Source organism: Aythya marila (genome assembly GCF_965140915.1).
Source record: "Aythya marila genome assembly, chromosome: 2".
NCBI lineage: Eukaryota > Metazoa > Chordata > Aves > Anseriformes > Anatidae > Aythya > Aythya marila.
This window is the reverse complement of record NC_139043.1, coordinates 47364637-47384551: the sequence shown is the minus strand read 5'-3', so window position 1 is coordinate 47384551 and position 19915 is coordinate 47364637. Positions and strand designations below refer to the sequence as shown.

The window sequence follows — 19915 nt, the reverse complement described above, 5'->3', positions numbered from 1 at the left end:
GAGGAAAAATGTAAGCCTGTGCAAACCCCTCTCTGGCTTTCCACCTCTTACCATCTAACTCAAATTTGTAAAGTTTCTACATTCTCTTCTCTTCTCTTCTCTTCTCTTCTCTTCTCTTCTCTTCTCTTCTCTTCTCTTCTCTTCTCTTCTCTTCTCTTCTCTTCTCTTCTCTTCTCTTCTCTTCTCTTCTCTTCTCTTCTCTTCTCTTCTCTTCTCTTCTCTTCTCTTCTCTTCTCTTCTCTTCTCTTCTCTTCTCTTCTCTTCTCTTCTCTTCCCTTTTTCTTTTTTTCCTTTGCCAGGATGTTATAAGTTTACCTGTCAGGAAACAGCATTCCCCATTGGACTAGACCAATAGATATCTGGTAAACTAGCAACATTTTTTGTCCTTTTCCTGACACTTTTTGAGGATCCATCAAACAAAGAGGGATAAGATCTGGAGGAGTAGCATCAGGAAGATATTACATGCTATCTGCACACTGAAGTTTGCTTTTCATGTCCATGCAGATGGAAGCAAAGCCTTGGATTTCACTGGTAGAACTTGCATCTATCATGACAGAAAGATTTAAGGTCTCCCCCATCCACCCCAGAGATATTGAACAGGACCAAGCATTCAGAAGAGAGCAGTATCACAGGGATAAACTGAAATGAATTTTAGCCCAGATTAGTGGTTATCAGGAGGGGCGATGGGGTAGAAGGGCACTATGGACACCAAGAACTATCCTAGACTCATTTCTCAAACATCCCCTAATATGAAACATTCATGTCCGGGAAAGGGCTGCGTAGGACTCCAAAAAATGCCCAAAGAGACAAGGACTAAGCTTTAAAAATCACGATGCTAGAGCATCTGTGTGTGTACCCACCACCTGAGAACCTGAAGAGGACAAGTCAATGCAGGATCCACGGGTGGTGATCTCTCTCTCTCTCTCTCTCCATCTCTATTTCTTTATTTGGAACGTATGTGCTTTTGCCAAACCTCTAATAACTCCTCTGGAAATTATCAGTAAAAGTTTAACCTTGTTGAAACCCTGGAAAACTTGTATTGTCTTGCCCTCCAACCCAAAGATTTGAAACAAACCTATCTCCTCCCAAGTAGAGCAGGAAGAGACAAATACACAACACAAGATCATCAGGATTGGGCATTGTCCTTAGTGTATAAGAAACAAATTTTAGTTAAAAGATCTTTAATTGAAGTGATGCTTGTTAGCAAGTCGTAGAAGCAGTACTTTCTCAGCAGAAGAAGTCTTTCAAACACCATTTATTGGCAAATGAAATGTTAGATTCTATTTAGATCATGGAAACAACTGCTTACTGCAGTCTTCCTGTGTTACCAGGATGCCTCCAGAGAGGAAATGAAGATAGCCATTACAACACTATATCCCCACCAGCTAGTTTTCCCTTCAGAGGCCTCAAGAAAGACCAAAATATCTTCTGCTGCCTGGTAGAATAGCTTCGCAAACATAGAGTTTATTGTCCTGGAGAATTAACATGTAGAAGGTATTGTACTGAGAACTAATCCGTTTAGAAAAGTGACAAAATGGAACAAATTTACTAAATCAAATTTGCTCTACTGGTCATAGAGATGACCCAGATGAGCAAACTGATTTTCTACAGTATATTAGCTATGTTCTGCATGGAAAGGTTTTTTAATGACTATGAAATCAACTTCAGCTCTGCATTAAGAACATGCACAACAGATATTAACAGCCTGTAGATGTCTCTGAAAAATATTCAGTGTCTTCTTCAGTTTAAATTCAAGTGCAATGATGCCCAAATGCTTAGTCAGGAACAAGAGTGTAGTGTCAACTAAATTATCTTTACAAAACACTGTGCTCCATACAGAACAGAATTACAGTAACCGTGCTCCTTCTTAGAAAAGAATACACTGTCACTGCATAAGTCAGTGTGATTTTACACATGTAATGCAATGCAAAGCACATAGAGTAATTACTTGATAGAAACAAGCTTTTAAATACATACACTTACTTTAACTATATACATACTTAGATGTGCACAAGTCAATGGGGCCAGATGGGATCCACCCAAGGGTACTGAGGGAACTGGCAGAGGAGCTGGCCAAGCCACTGTCCATCATTTATCAACAGTCCTGGCTATCGGGGGAGGTCCCAATCGACTGGCGGCTAGCAAACGTGACGCCCATCTACAAGAAGGGCCGGAGGGCAGACCCAGGAAACTACAGGCCTGTCAGTTTGACCTCAGTGCCAGGAAAGCTCATGGAGCAGATCCTCCTGAGAGTCATCATGCAGCACTTGAAGGGGAAGCAGGCGATCAGGCCCAGTCAGCATGGGTTTATGAAAGGCAGGTCATGCCTGACGAACCTGATCTCCTTCTATGACAGAGTGACACGCTGGGTGGATGAGGGAAAGGCTGTGGATGTGGTCTACCTTGACTTCAGCAAGGCTTTTGACACCGTCTCCCACAGCATTCTCCTCAAGAAACTGGCTGCTCTTGGCTTGGACTGGCACACGATTTGTTGGGTTAGAAACTGGCTGGATAGCCGGGCCCAAAGAGTCGTGGTGAATGGAGCCAAGTCCAGTTGGAGGCCAGTCACTAGTGGCGTCCCCCAGGGCTCGGTGCTGGGGCCGGTCCTCTTTAATATCTTCATCGATGATCTGGACGAGGGCATCGAGTGCACCCTCAGTAAGTTCGCAGATGACACCAAGTTAGGTGCGTGTGTCGATCTGCTTGAGGGTAGGAAAGCTCTGCAGGAGGACCTGGATAGGCTGCACCGATGGGCTGAGGTCAACTGCATGAAGTTCAACAAGGCCAAGTGCCGGGTCCTGCACCTGGGGCGCAATAACCCCAAGCAGAGCTACAGGCTGGGAGAGGAATGGTTGGAAAGCTGCCAGGCAGAGAAGGACCTGGGAGTGATGGTGGATAGTCGGCTGAATATGAGCCAGCAGTGTGCTCAGGTGGCCAAGAAGGCCAACGGCATCCTGGCTTGTATTAGGAACAGCGTGACCAGCAGGGCTAGGGAGGTGATCGTCCCCCTGTACTCAGCTCTGGTGAGGCCGCACCTCGAGTACTGTGTTCAGTTTTGGGCCCCTCGCTACAAGAAGGACATCGAGGTGCTTGAGCGGGTGCAGAGAAGGGCGACGAAGCTGGTGAGGGGCCTGGAGAACAAGTCCTACGAGGAGCGGCTGAGGGAGCTGGGCTTGTTCAGCCTGGAGAAGAGGAGGCTCAGGGGCGACCTTATCGCTCTTTTTAGGTACCTCAAGGGAGGCTGTAGCGAGGTGGGGGTTGGCCTGTTCTCCCACGTGCCTGGTGACAGGACGAGGGGGAATGGGTTTAAGTTGAGCCAGGGGAGTTTTAGGCTAGATGTTAGGAAGAACTTCTTCACTGAAAGGGTTGTGAGGCACTGGAACAGGCTGCCCAGGTAAGTGGTGGAGTCACCATCCCTGGAAGTCTTCAAAAGACGTTTAGACGTAGAGCTTAGGGATATGGTTTAGTGGAGGGCTGTTAGCGTTAGGTTGGAGGTTGGACTCGATGACCTTGAGGTCTCTTCCAACCTAGAAAATTCTGTGATTCTGTGATTCTGTGATACTAATTTACACTCATTGTGTCAGTTCATCCTGGAAAGAAATGCAAGCCAGCTGCTTGTATGAATCATCCCAGTTGATTAACAGCCAATGGAAGTCAATAATTCAGTGTTCCTCCATTAAACTCAGCAGTTCAAAAGTGCAAAGTTTATGTCAACAGCTTAATGACAGCCATTCCATGTACAGAGAGCCAAGGAAAGAGACAAATATTTACTTTATGTAAACTATTGTTAAGCATATTATTTAAGGCAACAAAGTGTAATTCAGCTTGGCTAAAAATAAAACCAAAAGTTGTCAGTTAGAAATTTGTAAAGCTTCTTTTAGAGACAATAAATATAATACAAACTGTAGAAATGCATACCTTTAAGCAATTTGTCTTATTTATTTTACAAAAAAAGGCTTGCACTGATTCGAATGAAAAGAACTGAGCAGCACTGATATCTTCACAGACAGCCTGGAAGAGTAAATATGAATACTGCAAGAGCCTAGAGCAAGTCATGGGGAGGACCCTATCATTCAAACTTCAGCAGGGTTAGAATTCAGATTTTATAACTTTAGTTCTGTTCACAATCTAACATGTGAAGCACCAGTACAGTCTGGGGGCTGACCTGCTGGAGAGCAGCTCTGCAGAGAGAGACCTGGGCATCCTGGTGGACAGCAGGCTAACCACGAGTCTGCAATGTGCCTTTGTGGCCAAGAAGGCCAACGGTATCCTGGGCTGCATTCAGGAGTGTGTTGCCAGCAGGTCAAGGGAGGTGATCCTTCCCCTCTACTCAGCCCTGGTGAGGCCACACCTGGAGTATTGTGTCCAGTTCTGGGCTCCCCAGTACAAGAGGGACATAGAATTGCTGGAGCAAGTTCTGATGAGGGCTACGAAGATGATGAGAGGACAGGAGCACCTGACAAGGTTCTCTCAGCCTGACAAGGACAGGCTGAGAGAACTGGGCCTGTTTAGCTTGGAGAAGAGAAGACTGAGGGGAGACCTCATCAATGTGTATAGATATCTGAGGGGAGGGTGCCGAGAGGATGGAGATGGTCTCTTTTCAGTTGTGCCCAGCAACAGGACAAGAGGCAATGGGAACAAACTGAAGCACAGGAAGTTCCACCTGAATATGAGAGGGCACTTCTTTACTGTGAGGGTGACAGAGTACTGTAACAGTTTTCCCAGACAGGCTGTGGAGTCTCCTTCTCTGGAGATATTCAAAATCGACAGGCTGTGGAGTCTCCTTCTCTGGAGATATTCAAAATCCATTTGGATGTCATCCTGCACAATGTGCTCTAGGTGATCCTACTTGGCATGGAGGTTGGACTAGATGATCTTCAGAGGTCCCTTCCAACCCTAGCCATTCTGTGATTCTATGTTCAGAACTGTATTCTGAGCACCTGCTATTCACTAGCTTAATTCGTGTCTGAAGGTCCAAAGCAATGTACAGAAAGCAGACATGGGTAAACAAGGTAAATCAAGATACATTGACAGGTATAATTAAAGGCTAAGTACTTGCACCACACAGTGATACCAGATAGATTAAGGCAGACTACTTTTTTATGCACAGATAGATACATGCTTAATTGTCATTTTGAACAAAGGAGAAATGGTGAGACTATTCATTGAGTCACCAACGTATCTTTAAGCCTCATACACAAACAAAAGAAGAATGGGGTACTACACTTGCACAGTTTTCACGAACACATGAGAAAAACTGCAAAACCTCTCTGTAGCTCAAATGACACTATACCTGGGTGAAAAAGAAGAAAAAGAGAGAGATATACAATGCTAGCTGCAAGAAAAGGGACTAAAATCTTCCAACAAAGTTAGTCAAAATTCAGAATGCTAACTCATGGGAACTAATGAGATTTCAGAACTCCTCTTTGTTTTCACTCAGCAAGATCCAAGTATTTTTTGAGAATTTCCATGAAATAATTACCAAGTTGCATCAATTTGCAGAACATACAACAGAATTTTAAAATTATGCATATTTAATTTTTTTTTTTTTTCATTCTGTCACAACACATAGCATTATCTACAAATTTCATGGAAGATATCTATCTTAATTTTAATAAGTTAAACAGCTGTCCTTTCAGCCATCGATTCATTAGAGAGAGAGAGAGAAGAGGTCAGCCAACAAAAATGCAGCACAGCAATATTCAGTGGGCTGGAGAATCCTGGAAAGCAGCAACCTTAAAGGAGACAGTGACAAAAATTAATATTGAATAAAGCACAAGTTTAACAGCAAAAAGCTGGAAGACCAGAAGTTTGTTTTCTCTCCCTGTACCTCCAAACATTTTAATCTTTACTGAATTTATTTCTGTGCACTTTATCACTAAATTGAACTATGGGAAAAGAAATAGATGTTATTTCTGCAGTGGTTAGAGTATAAGTTGTGAAGTATATACCTCTTGACTATTTGGTAGTGACAAGGAGTATTTATATCTTTCATATAGTTGCAGCACCAGAAAGAAAGGTTTTATTTGTATTTCTAGCACTCAACACCTGATTTCAGGAGATGAGAGCATTTAAACCAAGCATCAGGAAAAAAATAAGCATCAGTTCTCTCGAGTCCAGACTTCACGCACTGTACTATCATTCATCAGCTCAAGGAAAACATATCATGTGATACAACATATTTATCTCCATAGTTTATGCAATATATTGTATTTCTGGCACCATTCAGTCATACATTAAGGTTTTCCTCTTTCTAATAGCTTGTTACAGCTTCTTACCCTATCTGTAATACAAGAGTACATATTTCCCATATGCACTTGCAGCATTTATTTACTGAGATAACTAGCTGGAGCTTTGGTTCTTAAACATACCATCTATTCTGTGGCAGTGTCAGATAAAACAAAAAACAAACAAACAAACAAACAACAACAACAACAAAAAACACACAATCTGAGTGCTATTGAATTCTTCATGAACAATATCTATTTCCCTTCAATTAGTTCTAATGCTACCACCATATAGTTGTCTAGTGGTTATTTACATAACAAATTCACAGCCTATTTCTCTCTGAATGTAGTCAATAAAGTGTTTTTGATATAAGAATCGCCTATAGTGGAAGAATAATATATGAAGATTTTTCACCTTTGCAAAATTGCACACAGACTTTTAAACCAGTGATCTCTCTCAAACTGAAATTTAAGGCTATGTTTTCTAGAGTTGCTCTGTTACAAGAAAAAAATATGTGATCTGCAATTACAGAAAGACTGAAAAGCAACAATGGCTAGGCTGATAAAACCAAATATTTAACTCAAGAGATCTGAAGATCACAATTTGTGTAGACACTTATCAGGAGAAATCTCTGTGCACCTTAACAAGCATTACATTTGTGTCTTTGCACTCACACTGTGCCTGGCACATTCCCGTTATCTCCAGAATGACATACACCTCGATCCTAGTTACTTTCTGCTACCTTTTCCTCACCTGATACATCCAAAAATATCCACTATTATCCACTTTGAAGTGCTTTCTGATGATTATTACACTCTGAAGCAATATTGAGAGAGCTGTCATGAAAGGCTACCTTACAGATGCAGACCAATGTATTTATTTTCTCTTTTCCAGAATGAATGGCAATTTAAGCTCTTAACTTGCAGCAGCTTCCCTATATGACATGAAGAACAAAAAGCAGCAGAGAAAATGAAAAGCTGAAATGTAGAGTCTTTCTATATTGAGAAAGCTTATCTTAAAATTAACCCTTACTCTCAATTCATAGATGTGATTTGGAGAAGTCTTACCTTCTATGATCTCAGCTGCTGAACCAGCATGGATTGACAAGCCTAAGAGAAGAAGAAGCAAGTCCCAGGTCCACCAGGCATGCCTGGAGCAGGTGTGCCAAAAAAAAAAAAAAAAAAAAAAAAAAAAAAGAAAACGTCAGGGGGAACAATAAGAAAAAAGAGTAAAATACAGAAGCACAAGGGTAATAATGATAATAATGATTTTTAGAAGTGAGAGTTCTTACCATGACAGCATTTTTTGAAAGTCAGTTGGACGATGAAAAGTGGGGAAGAAGTTCAGTGAACATGAGTTTTATGCTTCTGAAAATAAGAAGTTAATGAAAACTGGAGCCTGCTGTTTCTCCTCCAACGTTCAGACACAAGTGGAACAAAGGCAGCTCTCAGGCTCTCTGTGTGACTCACTGCAATTCAGTGCTCCAGCTCTGAAATCTGACTCCACATAGATTTTCCTGTCAGTCCACAGCCTAAAAGTTCCTTCTTTATTTATTGGTGGACAGCCCTTGATGCTGTACATCATCCCAATGGTGTAATTCTCTGGTCCTGCCTTAAACTACTGTTTACCCTGACAGATAGCAGCATAGCTTTTTCTCTGATTTTAGAAAATGCATAGATAAAGGAAGTAACACCACTCCCTCTCCCACAGGTATGACACTGTTCATGCAGATGGTCTACATGAAATGCTGCTGAAAGTGCCGTTAATTTTGTCTGGATACTTTAATGTGGATGTGTGACCAATGCTGCATATTTTTAACACTGCTGGATAAAAGACAGCAAAGCAAAACATGTTCTTGACCTCTGCATTCCATTAGTCTTAAATTTCTGAATATAAGTAGTTTATTAACCCACTCCTGTAGGACTGTGAGATTTCCCAACTTTCTAATGTTCATTTGTAGTCTTAAGAATCACAGAATATTAACAGGTCTTCTATGTCTGCTAGCTATACCTTGCTCCCAACATGCACAGTAATGTTTGTATGTATCCACTCCATTTTAATTTTGCTACTTGTCTCTTATTTTAAACACAGCAGGAGCCATTTGAATGAGGACATAAGTGCTTTCCTTCTGCACTCTTTCCATCTCTCTTCATCTAAGCTGGAGTTTTTCTGCTGATTAAAAATCTCTATTTTCCAGGCAGAAGTTTTGTTTACCTTCCTCAGCTCTGTCAACTGATTGCATTCCTTAACATTTGAAATGGATGCCTACAATTCTTCTGTTACAGTTCTTACTTGTTCACTAAGTTAGTCTGGCTGGGTGTTCTTATATTTCTGACCATCTCTGTGTTAAGCATATTATTTTTCCTCCTGACTCTGCAATACAAATTTATTAGCTGCACACTTTTAGCCTCTATATCACAACACTTAAGAATCATAAGAATACTCTTGTGCAAGATTAGTACTAGAAAAGCAGTATGTTCCGAAGCCAGAGTGAGTTAAGAACCAAGCTAGAAGAGAACAAAATATTTCTGTTTGGGCCAGAACACAGGTAAGTGTTTGGTATTAATATGCTGCTGCAACAGGGTCCACTGCTCAGTTATGACTTTCATAAAGAAGTCCCTAGTGTTTTTTGTTTGTTTGTTTGTTTGTTTGTTTGTTTACTTTGAACTTGGGTCCTGCTGATGTTCTTTGATGCCTTCAGTCTCTGTATTGAATAAGGATTGCCTCTTCACCATCACTTCTGTTTTTTCCATGCTTGTTGTGATTTCAGAAACTTCTTTCATATGCCTCTTTCACTTGTCTCTTTCTGTACTGAGGAGTATGAACTTACTTGGTCATTTCTTGTTCTACAATCATTCCATATCTCAAGTCATCTTTTTAATCTTAGAGTTTCTTCTGTTCTAGTACATCACTTTTGATCTTTGGTGAAGATGGAGCATAAATGCACAATACAAATAATCTCAAGATTTCTCTAGTGACATAACAATGTTTTTTTTTTTTTATATTTTCCCCGATAACTGCATAATTCTCACAAGCATAATAATTTACTCCTGAAAGGTAATTTTTGTGTGATTAAGATTTGTCTTCTCTCTTTCAATAAATTTCAATAAATTGATAACAAATAGTAGAAATGAATTTAATCTACCATTTTATTTTCCCATGACTTATACTTAGAAGATCCTTTTGTAATTCTTTGCAATCTGCCCTTGTTCTTATTAAAACAACAAAACAAAAACTCATCATCAGCAAACCTAACTGCACAGCAAACAGTCACGTAACTGCTTGCCATTACTAGGTTAGTCAGGCAATGCATGTATCTGTGGAATTGCATCGGTGATCATTCTCTAGTACAAGGGCTAGAGAACTTGTACAAGGACTGACTATATATTCCTCACCCTTTTGTCCCTCCTTTAACTGTTCATACATAAATCTTACTTCTTGTGCCCTGGCTTCCTGAAAAGATGCTGTCAATCCCCCTGACTACTTCCTTTAAATGATGTCACACTAAATAGTAGCATGTAGCTGAGGTCTGCTGCTTTGAGGCCGGTGCAGCTGCAGCCACAGTGCCCGACCACGAGTTACAGGGGGGATTTTGCACCCTTGTTTCACCAGGGGAGGCCTGGGACAGGACACAGGAGCTCTGCACCAAGTATTGGCAGTCTGCAAGGTCACCCACATACCATGGTGTCCACTAGGCAGAGAGCTCACTCCAAAAAGGCTGTGGTGACCCAGACAGAGGGCCTGCCCAGAGACGTGGCTGTTCAGGTCTCTGGCTGCAGGGAGCACCTGAGCCTGCCACTGCTGGGGGAGGACAGAGGGGAGACCGCCTATTCTCAGGTGGAATGTCTGCTCACCACAGTGCCTGAGCTCAAGGAGGAGGTGGAGAGACTAAGGAGCATCAGGGCTTGTGAGCAGGAGATTGCCTGCATAGACTAACTCCCTGGCGTGCCAGGGCACCAAGGGAATGCCTCCCCAATGGTGGTGGAGCCCCTGCCCTTTTGCTGTCAGGCAGAGGGAGGGGACCAAAAAGACGAGGAGGGTTGGAAGCGAGTCCTACTTCAGCATCACAGGCAATCTTCTCCGTACCTACCTCCCTTCCCCAGGTGCCCCTCCATAACAGGTTTGAGGCCCTAGATCTTAAAGGAGAGGCAGGCGAGGATGTGGTGGAAGGTCCGCCTATGAGGTCACGTAGGAAGAGGCAGTCAACACCACGCCTCAAGACTGCCTCCGAAAAGAAAGAAAGAAGGGTAATTGTAGTAGGAGATTCCTTTCTGAGAGGAACAGAGGGCCAGATATGCAGAGTTGACCCTCATCATAGGGAAGTCTGCAGCCTACCTGGAGCCTCAAATCAAGGATATCACCAGGACACTCCCTTACCTGGTGCACTCGACAGACTACTACCCACTACTGATCTTCCACATAGGTGGGGAGCAAGCTGCATTCCATAATCTGAAGGAAATGAAGAAAGACTTCAAGGCCTTGGGCTGTTGGTGAAATAGTCTGGGTGCAAGTTATTTTCCCTCCTTCCATTCTGGGGTGATGATGTGGGACGAAATAGAAGGATCTAGTCCATAAATGCTTGGCTACATGACTGGTGCTACAGGCAGGGCTTTGGGTTCTTTGATAATGGCTGGTTTTGTAAGACACTGTAGTGGGTTTACGTGGCAAGGTTTTGGTAGCAGGGAGCCATAGGGGTGGTTTCTGTGAGAAAGATCTAGAAGCTGCCCCATGTTTGGGAAGGGCCCCATTGTTTTCCAGATCCGAGCCAATAAGCGATGTTGTTTTGCGCCTCTGTGAGAGCATATTTAAGACAGGGAAAAAACGCTGCGCCACACAGCAGCCGGGAGAGTCAAGGGAGTGGGAGAACAGCCTTGCACCAAGGTCAGTGTAGAAGGAGGGGGAGAGGTGCTCCAGACGCCGGAGCAGAAGTCCCCTGCGGCCTGTGGTGAGGACCATGGTGAAGCAGGATGTCCCCCTGCAGCCCATGGAGTACCACGGTGGAGCAGGGTTCCACGCTGCAGCCCGTGGAGGAGACCACGGTGGAGCAGGTGGCCCTGCACCGACGGAGGCTGCTGCCTGTGGAAGACCCCTGCCGGAGCAGATTCCGGGCCGGACCTGTAGCCCGTGGAGAGGAGCCCACGCAGGAGCAGGTGACCTGGCAGGAGCTGCTGCCCGTAGGGGAGCCAGGTTGGAGCAGTTTTCTCCTGAGGGATGGACCCCGTGGTACGGACCCATATCTGGAGCAGTTCTGGCAGAGCTGCTGCCTGTGGGAAGCCCACGCCGGATCAGTTCATCAAGGACTGCATCCCGTGGGTGGGACCCCACAGCACAGGGGACGAGAGTGACCGAGAAGGAGCGGCAGAGAAGAAGTGCTGTAGACTGACCATAACCCCCATTCCCCGTTCCCCTGCGCCGCTCGGGGGGAGGAGGTGGAAAAGGGTGGATGGGGGGGGAAGGTGCTTTTGGTTTTTTTTTTCCTTTGTTTTCTCACTTCTCTCGCTTGTTAGTTGTAGGCAATAAATCTTACTATCTCCTTATGCCGAGTCTGTTTTGCCCGTTACAATAATTATTGCGTGATTTTCTCGTCCTTATCTCAATCCTTGAGCCCTTTTCACATATTTTCTCCCCATTCCTCTTTGAGGAGGGGGAGTGAGAGAGCGGCTGTGGTGGAGCTCGGCTGCCCACTCGAGCGGAACCACGACAGACACCAGGCCTAACAGTAATACATGGGAAAGGTTTATCTCACAGGGGTGAAGGGGTTATGGGACAGGAATTAGCAGGGTTCATTTGGACAGCTTTAATCTAGATCCAACGGTAGATGGGGTTGTTTTCTTCTCTGAAAGAGTAGTTAGGCATTGGAAGGGGTTGCTCAGGGGGGTGGTGGGGTCACCATCCCTGGAGGTGTTTAAGGAAAGGTTGAATGTAATGCTTAGGGACATGGTTTAGCGGGTGATATTGGCAGTAGGGTGATGGTTGGACCAGATAATCTTGGAAGTCTTTTCCAAACCTTTATAAGTTTATGATGATACTATGATTTATAAGCATAACAATTTGCTTCAATAGTTCACTCTTCTGCATTTTTCCTGTTTTAAACAAGACACCTTTGGGGAAAAAAATAAAAAAGACTTTATAAATGCTGTTTTTAATATGGACATATGAAATAATAAGAGATGACATTTATGTAATTTAAGTCTGTATTATACCCTGAAACAGGTTCAAACTAACGTTACAGAGCCAAAGAACTGTGGCATTTTCTAGTCCTTTAGCACTTCATTTCACATAATATGAATATTTCTGCTTCCTCTACCCCTCTCTCACAGTATTATAAAAAGCGTTGGGAAAAAAAAAAAAAAAAAAAAAAAAAGTAAAATCTTTCACATGGTGGGTGTTAGCTGGTAAAGAAATCAAAAAGGATTCAGGGACCTGAAGCTTGCAATAGAAACCCTAGGAAGAAAGGGATCTCCCATTAATAATTACATTAGAAAGTGATTTTTAGAAAGGATAAGACCAGGTCTGCTGGGCACATGGATGGGTTTGAGGGGAATCAGACTACTGTTGAGGATGAAGGACTAATACAAAGAAAAGGGTGAGAAAAGGAGAATAAGCCTGGGACAAGAAATTAGGAAAAAATGAGGGCAAAGCTAAGAAGAGCACTGAATGCTAGTTAGAAAATAAAAGGACAGGGAAGTCTGGAAATGTGATCTGTCATTAGGTGACCAGGGAAGCAAGAATAAATATTTAGACATCTATATTTCCCCTTTACAGACTCTGTCTCAGTCTTTCACCAGGCAGTGTGACTAGGAGGAAAACACCATGCTCAGAATGAGAAAGTTGTAAATAAAAATAGGGTAGGTAAGGGGAACTGGACAAGAGACACAGACAGAAAAAATATTTAAAAGGGATATGTTAAAAAAAAAAAAATTACTCATGGTAGTAGAAGAGTATGCATCTATTAAAACATTCCTTTACTTCCTTCTGCCAAAGTTTCAAGTAGAATCCAAAATGCCTGCAACCTGTCACACTTCTGCTATAAGCAAGCACCCATGAAACCTACTAGCAAATTGTGTCTCATTGATTGTGCAATACAATAATAATTGCAGCAGTAGCATACACTACAAATCAAGATATTTCAACACTTCTGATGGCACACTCAAGTGTCAGTATGCCCCCATTAAATTTAAATTTAGTGTTCTAAAGCACAAAAACACTAGAGCTGTTAACTAATTCTGTGACAACTTATAAAATGGCCACAAAAACTACCATTTCCAGAAATGGTTGAACTCTTTCTGATGAAGTTCATGTTACTGGCATGAGACACAAAGTCAAAATGCAAAACGGTCAGTGTTCAAAAACTGAACAAGCAATTTATTCAACACTCGGGGGGAGGGAAGATAATTGTAAAACTGAGCATAAGTAGATATTCTGCCTGTAGTTTAACCTCACTTGCATGTTAACACTGATCTAATTTGTTATATTAAATTAATTTATCATTACCAGAAGGGTACATAATTTTAAAGCATACTCAGGAAGTAAGTCTTAGCTATATTAAGGACGTGTGGCACTGAAAGACTCTATTCAGACTAAATGTCATACATTCCTTTTCTGTGAATAAACCCAGAAAGAATTATATGCAGCACTTTCACTGTCTGTCTCCATGTTCAGCTGAGCTGAAGAAATATTTTCTCCTATACACACACACAGAGGATATAGAAAGTAAAACACTTCACGAGAACGCCTCTCCCCATTCTGTTCAAGCTAACTTGACCCAAATATTTTCGTTTTAAAAATATTTATAGAACCCAAACCAATGAATAACTTCTTCAACTATTTTTTACACTGCCTTGAGATAAACTCATAAAAAACATGTTCTACAATGGGAAAAATCTCTTGTCCCACTAGTTTATATGAAGCAGGGTTGTTCAGAAAAGTAAAACACTGCTTTATAAGCCAACCACTAGGTGATGTAAATGCCACCATTATTGCCTCAAATGTCTACTTCATAAATCATTCTTATAACATGGACAGGACCGATAATGCACCTTCACTGGCAAAAGGAATACAAATATTTAGCTTAGATATAGGTCAAAAACCTGGCCTTACTGAAAAAGATTGTCTACAAAAGCTGCCTACAGTGCAAGGATTTTGCTCAATATACATTTTCTTAAATATATATTTAGATCACTATAATGATCAGGACGAGACATAGTATTTGTACCATCTGTTTTTTAGATGAAGACGTGGTAGCAAAGAACACAGCAACTTTTTTTTTTTTCTTTTCTTTTCTTTTTTTTTTCCTAGATATAGTTGTGATACTCAGAATCTTCTCTAAGGGCAAAGAGACAGAACACCTTGTAAATAAAACCAAGAATTTTGTGAGAGGTGGAATCTGCCTCATGAACAGGGGCAAAGGCAACATTGCCAGCAGGGTGGCTGATCTGGACAGAAAGGCTTTAAACTAAGAATGACATAGGATGGATAGAGTTACTAAGAGTTGGAGATCTGTGTGCAATTGCAGAATTATGATCTTGTTGGGATCACAGAGATGTGGTGCGATGGTTTCCAGGTCATTCCTGTAGCCAGAAGGTTGAGGGAGGTGATCCTTCCTCTCTATTCAACACTGGGAAGGCTGTATCTGGAGTACTGTATCCAGATCTGGGCAAGAGAAATATGGACATTCTGGAAAGAGTCCAACAAAGGGCCAGAAAGATGATGAGGGGATGGGAGCATCTCTCCTATGAGGAGAGGTTGAGAGCTGGTTCAGCTTGGAGAAGAGAAGGCTAAGGGAGGGTGCAAAGAAAATTGACAGGGTAATGGGTGTAACCTGAAACACAGGAGGTGCCATCAAGAAGCACATCTTTAGTCAATGGGTGTCAGAGCAGTAGTACAGGTAGCCCAGAGAAGTTGTGGAGACTCCCTCCTTGACACTCAAAAGCTGTCTGAACATGGTCATGGACAAGTAGCTTTAGGTGTCCCTGCCCGAGCAGGGAGGTTGGATCAGATGGCCTTCAGACATCCCCTCCCACCATAACCATTCTGTAGTTCATTACTTGTTAGTATAAAGGAACATTTAGCAGTTTAATTCAAGGATCGTTAATATTACACAACTAGTTAACACAGATCATAATAATGACAGCAGCAACAATAATAATAATAAAGCAGCTAGCATATTTATATACAGGAAAAGTTGAAGTAATATCAATAATACAATCAAAAAATTTAACACCCACACTTATGAACTTACACCCCTTTTCTACTGTTACGCTCACCAAAATAACAGGTTCGTGTCATCTAGCCTTAAGGCTAATCGGACTTTTAAAAAATTAAAAGTATTGAAAAATTTGAAGTATTTGAAATAAAAAATTTGAAAGTATACTTTCAAAGCAGTCATCACTTTAATAAAACATGACAGTTTTTTGTCTTAATTTGCACTTTTCAGTTTGATTTTTTTTCTTGTTTTAATTCAGCCAACACCTTCTTTTAAGCAACATGCATGTTTACCAAAGCATGATGGTCATACATTTGCTACCAGTGTAGTTCCAGTCATTTATTCCCTATATATCTTTTTTTTTTTTTCTTTTTTCTAATGAATCCATAGATCTTCCCAGAATAGGTTTATTCACGTTTTAAGTCTGACTTTTCTTCTGTGTTTTTATTTTAGGAAGAGTTGTTCAGCACACAAACATACCTCAAAATGCTTTACAAAAATAAATAAATAAATTATCAAAACTAAAAAGAAACTCACTATATTCCTCCCTTCCCTTCACAACCCAAGCAAGTGCATGCCTTCTGACATACTAGCAAGGATGGTTCAACACTGCTAGAAGAACTTGCACAGATCAAGAAAGTGATCTCTTATTAAATGAACTAGTATTTCTAGAAAAAATAAGTAGACAGGCCTCAGAGTCAGCATCGGTAACCACACCAATGCTCTTTAAGCCATCTTCAGTAGTGGCTTCATAGTCCAGAGTTCTCAGTCCACACTGGATGACCTCTGGTCACCAATCCTATATACCCCAATAGCATTAGGGCTAGTTCCCTCTAGCATTTGCTGAAGCCCATCTCATATGTACAAGATCTAAACATGTAACTCCCTTACATTGTTCTGTTCAAAAGGCCAGTTTGCTGCATTCTCTTTTGATGTTGATACAAAAGCAATGCATTGATATCCACAAATCTGGGAAGGACAGCAGAAAGAGAGCAGGAAGCAGAGAAGCCTAACTAGGTCCATGTACAGTACTTTCTACAATGCTGTGTGCATTACTACTAAAGGTTTAAATGTTTAGCAAAACAGACCGTAAATTGTCATCAGCAAACATAAAATTAAAAGTTCATCTTCAGCTGCTAGCTCTTGAAACAACAGCATTTCATTGTCCCAAGGTTTAATCATAGGTTGAGAAATTAGCTGTGACCAATATAACTCTGGGCTTCAGGTAAATTAGGTAGCTCTTGAATACACATTTGGATAAATAAGGGTACATGTACATCTATTTCTCTTATTTTCTTCACATAGACACATAGTATTTTTCCTGAACTCCTACATATTTACATCTGATATCCTCTAACTGATCAGCTCACATTCTGCAATTGCTGCTTCTCGCCACAACTTCTGCCTGTTCTGTTGGGCTGCAGCAGCTGTTCTGAATACCACATGTACACTGATGGACCCACATACATTTAGAACACACACAGACTTCAGTTCTTCATGTCAGTAAGAGCACTAGCCTAGGGGGAGGGAGAATCTCACTCCTACCCAGGTCATGAGAACCACTGTAGGTACAGGACATTTCTATCTTTGACAGCTCTACTGTGTCTGTTTTGGCTGATGCTAGCTAGCCAAAAGTATCTAAATGGTCTTGCCTGTCCATCAGATTCCCACTACAAATAACCTTGTTATTTGTTGTTAGCCAGTTGTTATTTGGCAGTTGTTAGTAAATCAGCTTAAATTTTCTTCTTTTTTTTTTTTTTTTTTTTTTTTTTTTAACCTTTGCTGCTGACATGCAATGAGCTTCAACTTGCTCTCTGGTTAAAAACAAACAAACAAACAAACAAAACAAACAAACAAACAACAACAAAAACACACCACCAACCCATCAACTGTTAAAGTTTAGCTTAGAATTTCATGCTGCATCTTTGATTTAATACTGACTACATTTAGTAAAGTGTGACCAATATGCAGTCAACAGAAAGCCCATGAAAATGTATGAAGATCTTCCACAGATGAAGGCTGCAAGCTGATCACAAAGCTTCTGCTGTTACTCAGTAATTCTCTTTTCCTTATAAGTTCTACAAACAGCAAGTAAAAAGGCACCAAATAAATCAATTCCAGGCTATAGAAGCTGTCCTGGCAGAGCACAGGGATCGTTTCAGTTAAGGTTTATGTTTACAGAGGTGACTTCTCAAAAAAAAAAAAAAAGAAAAAAGAAAAGAAAGAAAAGAAAAGAAAAGAAAAGAAAAGAAAAGAAAAGAAAAGAAAAGAAAAGAAAAGAAAAGAAAAGAAAAGAAAAGAAAAGAAAAGAAAAGAAAAGAAAAGAAAAGAAAAGAAAAGAAAAGAAAAGAAAAGAAAAGAAAAGAAAAAAAGCTTTGCAGCTTTGCATCCCTTTTTGCTGTTGTAACTAGCCTTGATGTTAGAATATATAAAATGGCATTTTACAAGAACTTTTTTGTCCATCTGGACAGTCATGGTACTAATAAAGAAACTGGTGTTTCTTTGGCTCCAAAAAAGTATAAACAAAGGAGAAATGGAAAAAGCAAGTAAGATTAACAGAGGGTTCTTTTAGCACAGACTTGTTTTAGCTTTTCTGAAGCATTATAATCCAACACAGATGTTCAGTTGCCTCATTCTTGGCAGCTGTGTTATACGAGCTTCCTCTCCTCAGTAACATTTTCTCAGGGATTTTTTATTCCTTTGTTAATCTGGCCTCAATTTTCTCATTCCTTTCACGTGACAGCAAAAACCAAGAACGGTGTGGAATAAAGCTAAATACCTGAAAGAATTACAAGATAACTGTAACACTATGTAAAAGTAAATAAAATATTTATGTGATTAAAGGAAAGACAATGATCTATGCTTTTATTTTGTCATTTCTGATAGTGGTAATGGCTCATATTCATTCAGTGAAAACGAAATGGATAGTTAACATGAAAATAACTGGAGCAGTAGTAGTAAATTTAGTACTATGGCCAATGTTTACATTTACTAATAAATTTATACAAATGTGCTTTATCAGAATTTTTTTAAAAACAGACTTACACAATAAGCTCTCAGATAAATGATTTTTACTCACAACATGAGTACATGGCAAAAAAGGACAATTAGGGTCTTCTCAGCTCTAAATTCCCTTCATGGTATTGAAGCCTGAACTACAGCTAAGAAGGAAGTTCTGACACCATTAATATAGGGGAGACATTCTGTCAAGTTCTTTAACTTCTGTGTTGTTCTTGTCTTAATTGAAACAATTCCTTCAGTTTGATGAAAAAAAAAAAAGTAGCAAATTGTCAGTGCCTTGACAACACCAATAGACATTAATTACGCTAAGCAGCCTCATCAGGGACCTCCACACATACTTTCTGCTAGCTGTGACAGGAAGTCTAAGGAAGATCAGGCCTGTTGTTTCACAGTCTCTGAAACACATGGTAGGTGTACATGTGTGGGGTCTTGTCTCTGGTACTACCACCTGAATGGGCTTTGGGCCTACACAGCAGGTATCTTGTCTCCTGGATGGACCCTATGGCCATCTATAACTGTATCTCTGTGCCTGTTTTCTTCTGTTTCTGACTGCACTTTCTGAATCACAAAATCACAGAATGGTTTGGATTGGAAGGGAACTTAAAGATCATCTAGTCCTAACCCCCTGACATGGACAGGAACACCTCCCACCTGACCAGGTTGCTCAAAGCCCCATCCAAACTGGCCTAGCACACTTCCAGGGATGGAGCATCCATATAAGGATACTATAAGGTCTCCTCATAGCTTTCTCTTCAGGCTGAACAACCCCAACCTTCTCAGGCTTTCTTTATAGGAGAGCATTGGAATGGGTTGCCCAGAGAAGTTGTAGATTCCTCATCCCTGGAAGTGTTTAAGGGCAGGTTGGATAGGTCTTTGAGCAACCTGGTCTAGCAGAAGGTGTCCCCGACACTGGCAGGGGTGTTGGAATTAGATGACCTTTAAGGTCCCTTCCAATCCAAACCATTCTATGCTTCTATGCTTCTATGATTCTGTGATTCTATGAACTGCAGCAAACTGTGGCTCTGGCTCTCTCTTCATGAGCAGCAGTGAATGCCAGCTCTGGATGAATGGCAGCTGTAGACGAACAGCAGCAAATGGTGGCTCTGGACAAGCAGTGGCTCTGGATTTTTGACAACCCATGGCACTTGAATGGCAGTGAACAGCTGCTCTGGATGAATGGTGTCGAAGGGCAGCTCTGGAAGAATGGCCAGGAAGGGTGTCTGTATCTTCCCTAACATCGTGTGGGTATATTCACTAGCAAACTTTAAGCTGGTCCAGCCAACAAGTAGCTGAGGCCTTTGTTCCTGGCTGGGGCATCAGGCAGGCAGGCGGTCTGTGTTGGTACACGCAGGGGTATTTGTGAATGTGGTGTGACTAAGGGAGAAGTGTGTGACTGTTCTGTGTTTGCAGCAAACTTAAAGCCAGACTAGTCAGCAAGTAGGCTGCCTGTGAGAGAGGTAA

The 19915-nt window shown here is 41.4% G+C and overlaps 1 protein-coding gene across 1 annotated transcript in view; it reads right to left on the bottom strand.

Annotated features, from left to right (window-relative positions):
• COL15A1 (collagen type XV alpha 1 chain) overlaps positions 1-7630 on the bottom strand; it is a 112852-nt gene extending 105222 nt beyond the window's left edge. Inside the window, exons 1-2 of the mRNA XM_082752800.1 lie at positions 7520-7630; positions 7296-7378 (exon numbers count right to left, since the gene is read on the bottom strand). Of these exons, the coding sequence (XP_082608926.1) occupies positions 7296-7378; positions 7520-7530 (94 nt within the window). The 5' untranslated portion in view covers positions 7531-7630. The remainder of the gene's footprint in view (positions 1-7295; positions 7379-7519) is intronic.
• Between the last annotated feature and the right edge of the window lie 12285 nt (positions 7631-19915).